At 35.6% G+C, this 16187-nt stretch overlaps 1 protein-coding gene across 9 annotated transcripts in view; it reads left to right on the top strand.

Annotated features, from left to right (window-relative positions):
• The window catches only part of MPDZ (multiple PDZ domain crumbs cell polarity complex component), a 220961-nt gene that overhangs the window by 36348 nt on the left and 168426 nt on the right, over positions 1 to 16187 (top strand). For all 9 annotated transcript variants that reach the window (XM_043979442.1, XM_043979441.1, XM_043979448.1 and 6 more), the window contains exon 3: positions 312 to 478. In XM_043979442.1, coding sequence (XP_043835377.1) covers positions 312 to 478 — 167 coding nt within the window. The remainder of the gene's footprint in view (positions 1 to 311; positions 479 to 16187) is intronic.

Below are 16187 nucleotides of genomic sequence, written 5' to 3'. Positions count from 1 at the left end.
TTGTTATTAACTATCCATGTGACTTTTGGCAAAGCACTTACCTCTTCTGTACCTTAGTTTACCAATCTATAATATGGAAAATAATACTTTTTAAAACCACTTCATAGAGTTGATATAAGAATAAAATATAAGTGTAACAATTTATAAAGGCCCTATATAAACCCGAACTATCATTATTTTGGTGAGAATGAATATAGTTTCATTGTTTCATTGAAAAATATGGTTGTCTTGCTATCAATCAACATAAATTTATTATGATATGAATCTCTTTTTAAAAACTTTTTATTGACTACTAATCCATTTTGGTGTAGACACGAGCCGAGCCTTACAAGCAGCAGAGCGTTTGCAAGCTAAACTGCGGGAACGTGGTGATATAGCAAATGAAGACAAACTGAGTCTCCTAAAATCAGTCCTGCAGAGTCCTCTCTTCAGTCAGATTCTGAACCTTCAGACGTCAGTTCAGCAGCTGAAAGACCAGGTAGGACATCACCCATCTAAGCACCCATTCTGGAAATTGCTTGGCCACTATCCCTTTTATTTTTCTGAAAGACTGAGTTTTGTCTGCAGTGTTAATGAATAGTTAATTAAATCATTTAAGCCTAAAATGAGACATTCAGATTCACTGTGGCGTTTTTCTTTCCCTAGTTATTTTTTGCCATGGTTATTGCTGTATATTGTGGATGATATGACATTCTGTTGAAAGCTGTCTGGATGCCAAAGAATGAATTCCTACAGAAGAAGGGAATGATACAAATATGTTTAAGATAGAGAGCTGTATGTAGATGTGGTCTCCATCACTAGGGTTCATTGTTCATGTGATGTTGCTCATTCCCATCCAACCACTTGATCCCCTTCCTTACACCATTTCTGATAAGCTTGGATTTGCATGTGTAATCATGTATGTGAGGAAGGGAAAGCACCTCTGTTTTGACAGTATGAGGGATAATTACATTGTCATCAGTTGGTGGCGTTGCAAATTCTCACTTCTTAAAGGAGTGTAAGGAGCAATTGCTTCCCATGACAGCGTCAGATGGTGATAAACATTCGAACTTCCAAATGTAACACAGCATTCTATTTTTTTATGTTCACAATTTTTATTTGGAATTTTTATAGAAAAGAAACTTTCAAGCATTTAAATTAGAATGGAAATATATCACATTGACCATATGGAACCCGAGGGTGTGCATGCTCTGAACTCAATTAAATTAGCTACATTTCAATTTCTATTATTAATTTTCCCAGATATTTTGACCTATCCAGGTCACTATTTTGACCACAAATTATTGTTATTTTGCCTATACAGGCTTTTAAGTCAGTTTAAAAATAGTTATAATCAATTTTGGCATTGTTACAGTGCTTTTTATGATATTATTGAGCATTATTGACAAACTTTAGTTTGCCACTTTAATGAGTGAGATAGCACAAACATTTCTTAAAGTGACAAAATAGTTTGAAGATTCAGTGATTTAAGGAGGAACAGCTTCAGGGGCAGCTAGATGGCACAGTGGATAGAGCACCGGCCCTGGAGTCAGGAGTACCTGAGTTCAAATCTGGCCTCAGACACTTAACACTTACTAGCTGTGTGACCCTGGGCAAGTCACTTAATCCCAATTGCCTCACTAAAAAATAAATAAATAAAAGGAGGAACAGTTTCAGCCAAATACTCTACAAAAGGTTTATGGTTTAGGGTCTGAGCAGAGGTGAGAGGAGAAGCCCTAAGTGAAGCATGTAATCAGTCTCTGAATCTAGAAATTATGAGTACCAGATTGAGGAAGGCTTACAGAATAATTTCTTCTCAGTAAATCTTGGATTCGTGAAAGACCTTTGATTGGTGTTTTGGTTATATTTAGGTAGACTATGATGAGGTTATGTTTGTTCCCTAGGAAAATAATTAAAATAATTTGTTTAAGAAACCAGTTTGTACAATGACTTGACAAGCTTTAAGAAGTATTAAGGTCCAAGATAGAAATATCCTGCTTATGTGGAGTTTTTATTGTTTTAGTTTTAGTTCGTTTTTTTTTTTGTTAGACGACCATAAAGAAAATGAGAAGAAATAATATGGAAAACCATTTTAAAATTAAAACTAAAGGAACATCCAAAAAAGTAGTAATAAACATAAACAGTAAATAAGAGGCCTGGTCTTTGCCTTTTCTGAAGTTCTTTCATATTTCTTATCCCATTACTCAAGAAATTCCTCTTCTATTGCTTAGCACATGCTTGGCACATAGTAGATGCTTAATAGTGCTTGTTAATTTGACTTAACTTTTAGCCAATTTAATGGGGGAAGGGAAATTCATTGAGAAGCAAAGATAGGGAGCCAATGTCTGAAGTATAGTTTTAAAATATATCTTAAAAAAAATACCATGGATGGAATGGTTTAAAAAAATTACTTTAGACCATGGTTTCTCATCCTGGAGTCCACTGATAATACTTCAAGGGGACTTGGATGCTGAAATTATATCTTTATTTCAGTATAATTATTTTCTTTGCATTTTATTTTGAGCATTTGAAAACATTTTGAGGATGGGTCCATGGGCTTCACCAGAATGCCAGGTCTGATAACACAAAAAAGGTTAAGTCCTTCTGCTTTAGACTCTAGTGGTAATTGTTGGTCTTTTCCATTTCTGCAAGATTCAGCTATAACTTATCTGAAGGTATCCCAGCCACTATGTACATAGAACAGGGGTAAATTGTGAAGGTACATTTTATGAAAGTGTCTCAGGTATACTTTTGAAAGTAGTCTTATCCAATTCCAAGACTCATAATGGAAAATGTTCTCCACATCCAGGAAAAGAACTATGGAGTCTGAATACAGACTGAAGTATACCGTGTTTCACTTTTTTCTTCTTTCTTGTGGTTTTTCTCTTTTGTTCTGATTTTTCTTTCACAATATGACTAATGCGGAAATATGTTTAACATAATTGTAATGTATAACATATATCAGATTGCTTTCTATCTTAGGGAGGAGGGAGAGAATGAAGAGAGGGAGAAAAATTTGGAACTCAAAATCTTACAAAAATAAATGTTGTAAACTATCTACATGTAATTGGAAAAAATACTATTAAAAATGGAAAAAAAAAGTAGTCATCTACTAGCCCTTCAGTGTCAAGAGAGAAGAATTAACATCCACATTTAATTTTTCTTTACATTTAAACCATGTACCTTAAATACTTTTCTCATATACAGCACTTACCAAGAGACAGAAGAGAAGCAGGAGGAATTCATCCTCTGTGCCTCTGGAACGGTTCATGTTCAGTCACATTTCACCATAGTCTTGTCTTTATCTGTATGGGAAACATTAAGCGCTTCCCTAATTGAATCATTTGTGTTACTCTATTTATTTGTTCTAATTCATTTAAAAAAAATATCCTGGGTCTCATTATTGCACAGTTTACCAAAAAGAAAGGGAGGGTCTTGTTTCTTCTTTGACTTCCTATTTAGGTTATTGCAGAAAGGACATTGGATTTAGGCCTCAGAGGCGTTTAATCCCTGCTCTGCTACATATTTACCTCTGTGATTTTGGTCAAGTCATACCTCCTCTTTGTAACTCAGTTTCTTTATTTGGAAAATGAGGAGTTGGATTAAATGATGTTTCAGGTGTATTTTGACCCCAAATTTTATCATCTTATGATAATTTAGTAATTATATGAATAGTTAGCATTTATATTTTGCTTTAAGGTTTGCAGAGCACTTTAAGAATATCTCATTTTATCTTCACAACAACCCTTGGAGGTAGGTGCTATAATTACCCCCATTTTACATTTGAGGAAATTGAGGCAAGTAGTGGTTAAACTACTTACCCAGAGCCACAGAGTTAGTATGTGTTTGAGGCCAGATTTCAACTAAGGTTTTCCTTATTCCAGATCCAGCATTCTATCCTATGTCACCTAGCTGCTATAATTTAAAAATGTATTATATTAATATTAAAATAAGGAAGTTCTGTACTACGCACTAACAGCAGTGATCAAGCATTTGTTTTTATCTTCTCTTATCACAACAGGTGAGTTTTTCTTAGCATAATCTTTATAACAGTCCTTAGAGCTAGAAATTTGAGCCCCTAGATCAGCCTTCTTTAGCATGCTTCTATGTCCCTGAGAAGAGAAGAAAGTGAATAATTTATAAGCCTGAGGTATATGCAACATATTGGGGAACTTGATCGCATTGTTGTGTCAATGACAGATGCGCGCATGCCACATTGAATTAAGCCTACTATTTTTTTTTCTCAGATTCTTCTCATTACTTCTATTCAATAAGGTTCAATTTTCCCAATTTGCTACTTCAATATTAAGATTGCCCTTGGAAATCAAACTGTTTCCTTTGGCAAATTAAATACTTGACAGGTGTGTAATGAAGAGGGCATAAAAGCCATGCCCTAAAGGGATGTGCTATTTAAATATTGTCAAAAATACTAACAGGTCAGGGGGTATAATTGATGCCTCTGTTTAATGCTGCTACTTGGTATATTGTTATAACTGCCAGCTAAAAGGACGTGCTGTTAAACCCAGATAATCTCTAACGGTCTCAATTCATTGCCCTATTGCACAATTCCCATTTAAGTGAAAAGGACTCTGACTGTGTGTCAATGATCTGTCAAATGCACATTTTCAAGCAGTAGACCTACTGTCACTGAATCATTATTATAGCTAATCACCCCAGGGCTTAGTGCTTATTCATGACCAAAATCCAGCTATTGTGGGGGATGGGGGAGTAGGAATAAACATGTTAATGGTTTAATCATAGAAACTTGCGAGCCATAAGGATATTGTATTTTGCCTGTGCAGCCTGTGGAATTTCTCAGACCCAGTATAGACTAGTTTCCTCAGAAATTCATTGCCTTGTCAGATGAAATGACCAGGGAATACAAGAGAAATACATACATTTTTCTTTTGGCTTAAGTCCATAAGATCTTAGATTGAGAGTTGGAAGGGACCTTTGAAATCATCCATTACAGTGCCTTTAGATTGTGGTTGTGGAAATAGGCCTGAAGACTTGTAACATGAGGGGTGTAAGACCCCAAAGGTAAGTGGCAGAGATAGGATTTGATATCAGAAGACTTCATATCCAGCATTTTCTCTACTATGCCATGTTGTTTCTTAAATTGTTTGTGAACAAACTACAGTTTACGGTTATCATAAGTGTTTCTATATTCAGGCTTAAAAAGTTTTCAGAAGACTCTTGTCTATGTCTATACAAGCAAAGTGGGTAGATGATAAAATGAAAATAATTTAGGCAAAAAGCCAGGACTGTGTGAATGACATTGGTCTTTTTTGTCCTGGTTATCTGGAATGATGGTGTGTGTGTGTGTGTGTGTGTGTGTGTGTGTGTGTGTGTGTGTGTGTGTGTGTATGTGTGTGTAATTGAAATTCAATTTTTTTGAGTTGTAACACCTCATTGTGTGCTTGATTTTGTGAGGTTTCTGTCCTCTCTCCCCCACCCCCAAACTTAACAGATTGTTGCATAACCTATTTATATGAATAGTATGTATAAGCTATGGTACATGGATGTGACGGGAAAACTTATAGGAACTAATGTAGAGGACAGTTAGCAGAACCAGTTAAACTATATATGCAATAACTGCAATCATACAAATAGTAAAACTGATTGTGCCCAGAAAATGTGTTCTTTCCCTTGTTGCAGAGGTAGAGAGCTATGGATGTGGGATATTACATGTGCTGTCATTTGTTGATGAGTTGGTTACCTTTGATCACCTAGTTGTTATTTTGTTGTTGTTGTTTGTTTTGTCTTTTTCTTTTGAGTCTTTGTTACAAGGAAAGACTAAATTGTTAGGAGAGGAGAAAGACTTACGTATTTAGAAATCAATGTGATGTATAACTAAGAGACATCAATAAAAAAGGCCAATGGGGGCAAGATTAAAATTCCTTAAATGTTTAAAGATGATAGTTTTAATGTATTTCCTTTCCACATAAAACATTGTCTTTCTGATTTCTAAAAGTAATATAAAATAGGCTGATATTTATAGGTCTGTGCCACTTCCTTAAGCAGAAATCCCCAGTAGCTCTCTATTGTTTAGAGGATTAAAAAAAAATCAAAACATAAACTTGGCAGTTAATTAGTCACTTAAGGAAGGCCCAACACAATCTGGCCTTAGCCTGTCTTTTCAGAAATTATTTCATATGACTTCTTTCATATTCTCTACATCTCAGCCAAACTGGCCTTCTTACCATTCTCTAAAATTATCACTCTTCTCTCTTGCTTCCTTTTTGCCAATGCATAAATTGTCCCCCATGCCTGGCTGGAAGGGATACACAGCTTCCCTACCCAGCCTCTTGGTTTTTCCAGCTTCTTGGAAAGTTCAGCCTGCATATCACAGTACTTAAGGATTGAGAATATTTTCCCAATTCCAGTTTTTAGGAATTTCTTCTCAAAATGTTTCTTATTCAGGTACCCATTTATATTATATGTCTAACCTCCAATAAAATGTAAACTCCTTGAGGGTAGGGATTTTTTTTTTTGGTCTTTGTATCTCCCAGCACTTCCTGCACCTACTATAATTTCTTGCATATAGTAGGTACTTTATGTTTGTTAAAATGAAAAGTAGTAGCTTAGGACTCTACCATCTCTTTGTATTCAGAAGACTTATAGATATGTCCTGTCATTTGAGTTGTGTCTACACAAAAATCAGGCTAATGATTGAGAGATTGTATATTCAGTGAGCACATACTGTGTGCAACAAAGAGAATAATTGAAAACCACCCAACACTGGTTTGTGATATTGATGCCTCCTACAGTTATTTCCATGGGTGCGAGGAAATTCTCCAAATAAAATTACAAGAAGTGATATTCTCATATTTTGGAATCTTCCTTTTTGTCTTTGACAGAAGGGGATCTCTAGGTTAAAGGATGTGGACATTTTCCTCTCTTTCTTAACATAATTCCATAAAACTTTATAGAATGTTTGAAACAATTCAAAACTCTATCAGCAGTTTACTTGTTAGTGGATAGCCCATCAACCATTGATTTCCTATTTTTAATCATTTTTGCTTCTTAACTGGGTATAAGATGTCACTTCAGTTGCTTAATTTGCATTTCTTTTCCCATTAGTGGTATAAAGATATCTTTCAAATGGCCATTAATATTTATAATTCTTCTTTTGAGAACTGTTCAGATTTTTTGACCACTTAAACTAAGTGGATTTTAATTTATGAGGGGTTGGACAGAAATATTACACCAAATGTAGATACATCCCAAACTTAGTTTGAGTTTGGAATGGAGTTTATTCATTTGTAAACCTTCTCTCCCTGAAGGGGAAATTACTTCACTCTTCTCCAAATGTGTAGATGGAATTATGACTTGCTGTTGGTGGGAAGATAACATAAAGAAGTGAAATATATCTTTATCCCATTAAAAATCATCCTCCCCAAATGGAATGATTCATATATCTTTTGAATATTAACAATATTCCTGAGCACTCCAAAGATTTTACTGCCACAAGGCAGTGATATGAGAATTACAAAAGGCAGTGGAGGAACACTGGATAGAGAGAGAACTCTGACTACAGGAATTCCTGGTACCTCAATGACATCATTTCATTTTCAGCACCCTGGGTAATTTTTAAAAATGCTAAGGTAACAAATTGTCCATCTGCATTTGTGGATAAAATTTCTATACCAGGTATTCCTTATACCAACATGTTCAGTATTTTAAAAAGTAATTGAAGAAAAGCAATGACCAATGAAGAAAGTGCATAGTTTCTTATCCCTTATCTAGGAGGAATTTAAAAAGCACCCTCAGATAATGAAAGAGAATCACTTATATGTTTTTACATTTACCATGAAGTTTATTTACTGTAGGAATTTTGAGTACTTTATTTTTGGTTCAATAACAGCTTTTGAATGTTTGTTCCTTTAACTAAAAGTATGTAAATATAGAGTACTTGAAAGAAGGGACTAAAATTCTTGTTTTTTCCTCGGCAAGCTTTTTATGTAGCACTGGATTAAAATGCAACACCATCTTGCTATTTTAGGGCAGTATGTGTGTTTGTGCATGCATGTCTAAAACAGCAAATGGTGCTGGGTGGAATTTTAGTGACAAAGTTAAATGACCTTTCAGATTTAGGATGAGAGCCTAAATTTGCTACTGACCTCATTTTGACTCTACTAGTTTGAAAGAAAGTCTTTGGCGACTGATTTGTTTATTCATGGAGCTATGAGCTATGCCATGAGGTCATAGATCATGAATATGAAGAAATTGACAGAATGATGGGATTTCTAGCAAGAAGACCTAGATTTGAATTGGCTACTTAATGAGATAGGTATGGCCATAAGTACTAGGAGTCATAGAATGACAAAAAGTATTGATGAGGTTCTATAAACGAAAGAAATATATGTCACTGAATTACTTATTAAATGCTAGTTTGCAAATTCTTCCCCAAATAGGAGCAGTAGTTGAAACTATGGAACTGGTAGAGAAAAAAAAATCCCAAAACACATACTAAAACCTGGGTTCCTTTATCACTTTTGTGACCTTGGGTAAGTTATTTTACTTCTTATTAAACTATATACTTGCTGTATAGAGTAGCTTCTCATATCTCTCCTCCCAGATTTTCTGCTTCTAATTTATAGTGGGGCCAGAAATTGTAGAATTTGTATGCATGCATGTATGTGTACACACACATATATACAGACATATACACATATATATATACAAACATATAAAATATGTTAGTAAAATTTAAAATTAAATTGTGATTATAAGTAATATAATATGTAATCATGTGATAGCAAATGAGCTTATGAATGCTATATAAGACTTTTGAGATACCCTGTGTATAATAAATTATAATTAAATTATTAAAATTTTTATAATGATACAATTATAGCAAGAACAAATAGTTTTTGAGCAATGGCCAGTCCCATTAAGTTCTTGGGCTCTGTTTTTGTAGCTAAGGAACCTTTTTATTTACCTGATTCTCACAAAAGATCTCTTACAAAGTAAAATCTTAATGTTTTATTTACCTTGCCATGAACTGAGTGTTTTTATTGAGACTAAAATATTTACACAGAAAATGAAATGAAAAGAAAATAAGTAAAACAACCAGTCACCCAGATAGCATCACTAAGGTTGGCCTGATCAAGGTAATAGTGATAGCTAGTTTGTATAGCAATTTAAGGTTTGTAAAGTATTTTACCAACTTTATTCTCCCACCAACCTTGGAAGTAGATATTATTGTCATTTTACAGAGAAGGAAACAGGCAGACAAAATTTAAGTGATTTGCCCAGAGTCATAGGTAGCATTTATCTGAGGATAGATTTGGATTAAGGTCCTGACTCCAGGTTCAATACTCGACACTGTGCAACCCACTTCTTAATTCATGACCATGACCCAAGCTAATTTCAGCAATATTTAACTTACCTATGACTATTTATGATCTTTGAATTAGATGCAATGTGATTGTAACTAATTCAGCATACTTAGCTGTAGTCATTTTTCATAAGCATTAATCTGATTGATTATGAAGTTTTCAGATTTGGCCACTAAAATGGCTATAATAAGAAGGCCAAACATATCACAAGCCACTTATTTCATTTGTAGAGACACTGCATTAATCAAGGTAATAGGATTAGACCTGGAAGGGTTCTTAGAAATCAATCATATGCTCCATCCCTTTCCTTTTAAAGAAATAGTTAATTTCTTCCAATTTTAGTCCCTCCCCCAAATCCCAAATCTAATGTTATCAATTATTTTGTATCCCCTATTTATTTTAGGGCATTAAAATATATATTAATTTTTGGCTTTATTTTCTACATTTCTAGAATGAGAAACAGTGATCGCATAATCGTCTTTTCCCTTTTATCCTTCAGCATGAAAATTTTGTGGGTCCATTTCTACTGTCTTAATGCATTTTTGCCCTGACTAATGATGTTTAATAAAATATGTGTTGCCTAATTGTTTCATGGAAATAGATCTTTGAAAGGTATATTTAAGAAAGGTCAAGCACTTTAGGGAAACTTGGTCCAGTGAATGAAGATGGAAAGAGCCTTCTTAGGAGGGAATATATACAGGCCATCCTTTACATCATTCATCTAATCCTGCAAGGTTGACCACTAGCTTAAGTTCATAGCATTTTGTGGAACACTGGCTCACATTTATGTAGTGCTTTACTATTTATGCAATATTCTCCTCAAGTGGAAAGAGTACTTGGTTTTTGAATCAGAGAACTGGGGTTCAAACCCTGCTTTTTAAACTATCTACCTGTGAGATCTGGGGCAAGTCACGTTAATACTCTGGACCTCAGTTTCTTCATCTATAAATGAAATGGTTGGACTAAGTCCTTCTACCTCCAAATCTGTGGTCTTAGGACCCTACTTTACCTGATTTAATTAATATTTCTCTCTTTCATATTCTTTTCCTCCTAGAATTATTCCAAACTCAACATTCAGTCTCATCTGTATGCTTGTGTAGGTGCCATCCCATATCCCACCTTTGCTTCGCAGAATATTTCTTGTCTCTTCCCATTGTCAAAGGTCTCTTTCTCTTCAAATTTTTACTTATCTGCATGCATGTCATATCCCTGCTCCCTAGTAAAATGTAAATTCCTTGAAGTAAAAAATTGTCTTTATATCTTTAGTGCTTTGTTTTGTTTTGGGGTCAGCATCTGTTATTTGATCAGGACAGGTTACTTCCAGGTGAGGAAACCACCTAAGAATGAATATCTTCAACTTACTGTATAATCTTAGATAGTTGCATGTAGAGCCTGAGAGGTTCAGTGTGCTTAAAGCCATACAGCGAGTATGTATTCAAGGTGAGACTTTAACCTGGGTATTCTTAATGGCAAGAGCAGTTCTTTATCTACTCATCCATCAAAGTGTAGTAGGAGGTCAGTACAGGTTTGTTGCATTGATTTCACTAGCACAAATATTAGTTTTCCTATTTTACAAATGAATAAACTGAAGCTTGGAGAGGGTCAATAATTGTACTCAAGGACACACAAGTTATCAAGTATCATAGTCAGGACCCCAACCATGCACTTCTGATTTCACATCCAAACTCTGTCTCCGCCTTCAAAACCAAATAAAAACCAAAAAGTCAAATTAAACATTTTTAATATTGAGGATATGACGGTCTGTCTACCTATAATAATATTAAGCATCAAGGAGAAGGATTAAGTGCAGACTTATTTTCCCTCCACCTTGAGTTGCTCAGGTGAGAGTCGATCCTCTCAAACAACAAAATACATCCACACATCCACTCAGTGTAATGCACCTGCATTCATAGAGGTAGAGGTACCAATTCAGAGCCATTGACAGCATACATTCTTCAAAATGATACCTCACCTTCATTTTTCCTGTGGTAAGGAATTATTATCAAAAGATAACCAGGAAACCACCCAATGATCCTTTCCCTGATGATGGTCAAAGTTAGTCAAAAGTAATTTAACATGTTTTGTTAAACTGTGGCTTTGATAAAAAAAAAAAATTGCTTTCAAATGACAGAACTGTCCAGATGGCTGTGTTGGAGAGTTATAAAATGACCTTCTAGGATATCTTAGTATCTTATAATTATTTCTTATCAAACTTCTTTTTGGAAGGATGAAGGAACATACACAGTGATTCCTACTGCACCTGAAAATAAATGTATTTATTTTCCAAAGGCTTTCTGTTCCATTTTGTCTATCATTTAATTCAGGAGCCAGGAGCCATTTTATGTCCAAAATAGTCTCGTCACATTAAGCTAATCCCCTTTGAACATGCAACTCAATTTCTTTAATTAGCTTTAAAAATAAGGATCATTAAATCAGAGTGCCACCATCAATTACTGTGCAAGAGTTTGGCTGTTCAATAATGCATCAGAGCTGTGCTCTAATCAGTATTTTACTGAAAGATTTATGGAAAAGGAGGCTTCCCTAGGTCTGAAACTTGAAACATGTGCCTATTATGTATGAAAAAATTTCTGTGATTACTACCATTTTTGGTGCTGTATTTTAGTGAATGCTCTCAGCGTTTGATCAATTCATTCGTCTTTTCATTTCATACTTGGGACCAATTCCAAATAGTTGGTTACAGCATTTGTGTAAATTCACAACAAAATAATCAAATTTCTTGCCTTTGCAAGAAAAGACAAGGTGCAGATTTAAAAAAAAACCCACATTTGTCAGAGGTCCACCTGTCACAACAAATTTTCCCAAGCATGCTTCACTTTTTTATTTCTTATACCGTTAAAGCCAAAAATAAGAAGAAATAGAGCAACTTAAATAGAAATCTTCTCTAAACACCTCTGATTCTTCCTCGGGGCCTGGAGGTGATACTGAGCTCTCAAAGGCTATGCTAACAGAACCTAAACTCTAGATAGGTAGTTTCGGGTCTTCTTTGAAAGGCTTTTAGTATCAGGCCTGGTAATGGATTCTGTGCCTCTTGCCTGACAGTTTTCTACGGTAAGTGCAGAGGGTCACATCAAAAGGCTGACCATAGGGTAAGGGATTCTTCAGCCTCAGCAGGTCTTGAGGGCCATCTTTTCAGTTAGAGAGGGGTTACAGCATGCACTGATAGAGGGAATACGTATATTAACAAAAGAATAGATCCATCCATTTTGAAGAAGCAATTTCAATTTGTCATCTTGATACAAACAACTTATTCTTGGGAACTTCTGCAAAGTCAACAGCTTTAATATGGGATAAGATATTAAAACTTAAGCCCACAAAGTGTTTGAATATTCTAGAGTTCTTGTGGTTTGCTTGTGTTTTTGCTTTCTTCATTCGATATGCATAGTATCCATTGAATACACATCAGCAAAAGTGAGATTTTCTTCCTACTGCGTATTGTGAATTCAAAATAAGTTTAGAAAAAGCAACAACCAAGAGTATACATGATAATCTGCCCAAAATGCTAGAGGAAATTCAGTTTGATATTTTCATAAGGCAACATAATTAAACTAAGTATTTTTGGAAGGACTGATGACTGGCCAATAAAAGAACAGCTAGCTAATAGCATTAACCCCCTCCATGAAAAACAGAAGGAGATAGATGAAATATAGAGTTCTGTATCTTCATATATTTAACATCTTGAACAAAATGAATCCATACTTTTGATTATATTTCCTGTTGTTTTTTTTAAAGCATCAGATTCTCATAGATCTAAGGATGGCTACAGACTCTAGAGGTGCAGTTTTCTTTCCTTTTTTAAGGATGTAGATTGTAAGTTTGAAATTTGACAGATGCAGAGGCAAAATGATTTAGAACAGATTGTAGTTTGGGCAGTCTTCTCTCATTCCATAGACTGAATCTAGGACAGTCAGTAAGCATTTAATAAGTGCCCAGTATGTGTCATGCACTTTGCCAATCACTGAGGTTACAAAAAGAGGCAAAAGAGAGGAGTTCATGATAAAACGGGGAGGCAACAAGCAAACAAATGGGTACAAAGAAGGTATAAACAGGATTAATAGAGGGGAGGCACTGCAATAAAGACAGGTTGGGAAAGGTTTCCTGTGGAAGGTAGGTTTTTACTTGGGACATGAAGGAAGTTAGGGAAGCTAGTAGACAGAGTTGAGGATAGAAATCATTCTAGGAATGGAGGCCAGTCAGAGAAAATACCTAGAGAGGAGAAATAGAATGTCTTGTTTGAGGAACAGCTAGGAGATCATTGTCACAGGATCAAAGAGGATGTAGCAGAGAATAAGATGTAACAAGACTGGAAAGGTGTGTGTGTGTGGTTGGGGGGGGGTGTTCAGGTTATGAAGGACTTTGTATGCTGAAAAGATTTTTCAGAGGCAATAGGGAACCAGTGACTAGGAAATTAAATTGATCAGACTTGAGATTTAGGAAGATCACTTTGGCAGCTGAGTGGAGGGAGGCCTGTATTGGGGAGAAAATTGAAGCAGGCAGACCCATTATCAGACTGTTGCAGTAGTCTACAGTGAGGTGATGAGAGCCTACACTAGGGTAGTAGCCGTGTAAAGAGTCGCAAAGATGAAATAGATTGTTGTTGTTTAGTTGTTTTCAGTCATGTCCGACTCTTCATGATCCCATTTTTAGGTTTTCTTGGCAAAGATTCTGGAGTAGTTTGCCATTTCCTTCTCCAGCTCATTTTTTAGATGAGGAAATAGACAGCCAGAAAGTGTCCAAGGCCAGATTTGAATGGAGGAAGATGTCTTGCTGATTTTAGGTTGGGCACTCTATCCCCTGAGTCACCTAGCTTCCCTGATAGGGCTTGGCAACAAGATTGGGTTTGGTGCTGTGTGAGAGATAGTGTGGACTTGAGGATAATGTGCAGGTTCTGAGCACCATGTACAATTAGGTAATAAATATTTTTGATGATGATCTTTTATAAGCATTCTGAAATTTAAAAGCTTTTATTGCTATATTAGGGGCAGATCATCTTTTGTATCTATTGTGAAAATGGGAATAAAGGAGGGAGCCAACATGACTAAGAAAAAGCATATGGAAAGCCATGGAAACTTTCAAGAGAAGGTTAAAGGAGAGGTTCTCGAAGACCTTAAACTCTCTCAATGTCTCTTTTATCCAGTAATTTAATAAAAATTTATATTTTATTATGCACTTAACAATCACCAAACAATACAAACATTTCATTGTACAAAGGAAAACTAAAAATTGTATATGGAAGGGTGAGCTTTTTTTTTTAAGTGTATGTTAAATTTTAGAAGGTAGCAATAAAATCATCCTATTTATGCCTCCTTCTGGACTTTTTTTTTTTTTTTTTTGGTGAGGCAATTGGGGTTAAGTGACTTGCCCAGGGTCACGCAGCTAATAAGTGTCTGAGGCCGGATTTGAACTCATGTCTTCCTGACTCCAGGGCCGGTGCTTTATCCACTGTGCCACCTAGCTGCCCCCTGGACTTATTTTTATTTTTAATGTTTTTTAGATCCTCTTATTTTTCTGCATTTCTATTATTATCTACTAATTCTACCTCTACCACTCCACTTTTCCACCCCCGCCCCAAATTCCTTTGTAACAAATAAGTGTATTGAGCAAAATAAATTAGGGCATGAAGATTTCTCATTATGTACCTCTGGGCTGGGGTTCTAGACCCTCCTTTGTTAGTCCTAGAGTCCTTTGGCAGTCTGGTGAAACCTATAGATAGGAGCACTTTTCTGAATAACAGTTTAAATGTATAAAATAAACCAGATACAAAGAAAACAAATACATTGGAATATAGTTCTCAAAATATTTTTAAACAACCAAGTTCATTGACACCAGGTTGTTTTTAACCTTCCCTAATCCATCAGTTCCCTGCCAAGAGGAAGGAGGCACGCTTTATCGTCATTTTTTTTTTTTTGGAGGTATGTGTGGTCACTGCATTTCAGAAGCCTGATGTCTTTCAAAGTTGTTTTCTTTAATAACGATTAATAGCATTTATATAAGTGCGTTAAGATTTGCTAAATAGTTTACAAATATAATCAATCTCATCTTGTTCTCACAGCTTTGAGAGGTAAATACTGCCATCATCCCCATTTTACCTGTGAGTAGAAACTGAGGCAGATGAGGTGAAGTGACTTGTTCAGGGTGTCACAGCTAGACTAGATTTGAACTCGGGTCTTCTTGACTCCAGGTTCAGTATCCTTTCCACACTTCCACATAGCTTCCTTTACATTATTGTCATCAGGATATCATGTAGATGTTCCCTTGATTATGCTAATTTCATTCTACATAAGTTCATACAAGTTTTCCCAGGTTTCTCTCAGTTATTTTTATTTATAATCCCTTATGGCACAATAATATCCTATTACATTTGTATAACAACATTTGTTTATCCGTTCTCTAAGTTGATGGGTGCTCACTTTCCTCCCTAGTTCCTTATTATAACAAAATGTTTTGCTGTGAATATTTTTGTACATGTGGGACCTTTCCTCTCTCTGTTACCTCTTTGAAATGGGGCAGCTAGGTGGCATAGTAGATAGAATGCTGGCCCTGGAGTCAAGAGGACCTGAATTCAAATTTCACTTCAGACTCCTACTAGCTGTGGGACTCTGGATAAATCATTAATCTCAATTGCCTTAAACATCTGGGGCTGTCTCCAGTTTTCCTGATTATATATTTTGTCACTGGACCCAGATGGCTCTGGAGGAGAAAGTGAAGTTGGTGACCTTGCATAGCCCTCCCTCACTTAAATCCAATTACCCTGATGTCATGGTCCTCTTTGAGTGTGAAGGACAAACAACAACAATACCTCTTTGAAATATATGCCTAGTGGTGGTGTTACTCCTGGATCAAAGG

The sequence above is a fragment of the Dromiciops gliroides genome, chromosome 1 (assembly GCF_019393635.1).
Source record: "Dromiciops gliroides isolate mDroGli1 chromosome 1, mDroGli1.pri, whole genome shotgun sequence".
Lineage (NCBI taxonomy): Eukaryota > Metazoa > Chordata > Mammalia > Microbiotheria > Microbiotheriidae > Dromiciops > Dromiciops gliroides.
Note: the sequence above shows the minus strand (reverse complement) of the source record. Positions and strands in the feature narration are given on the sequence as shown.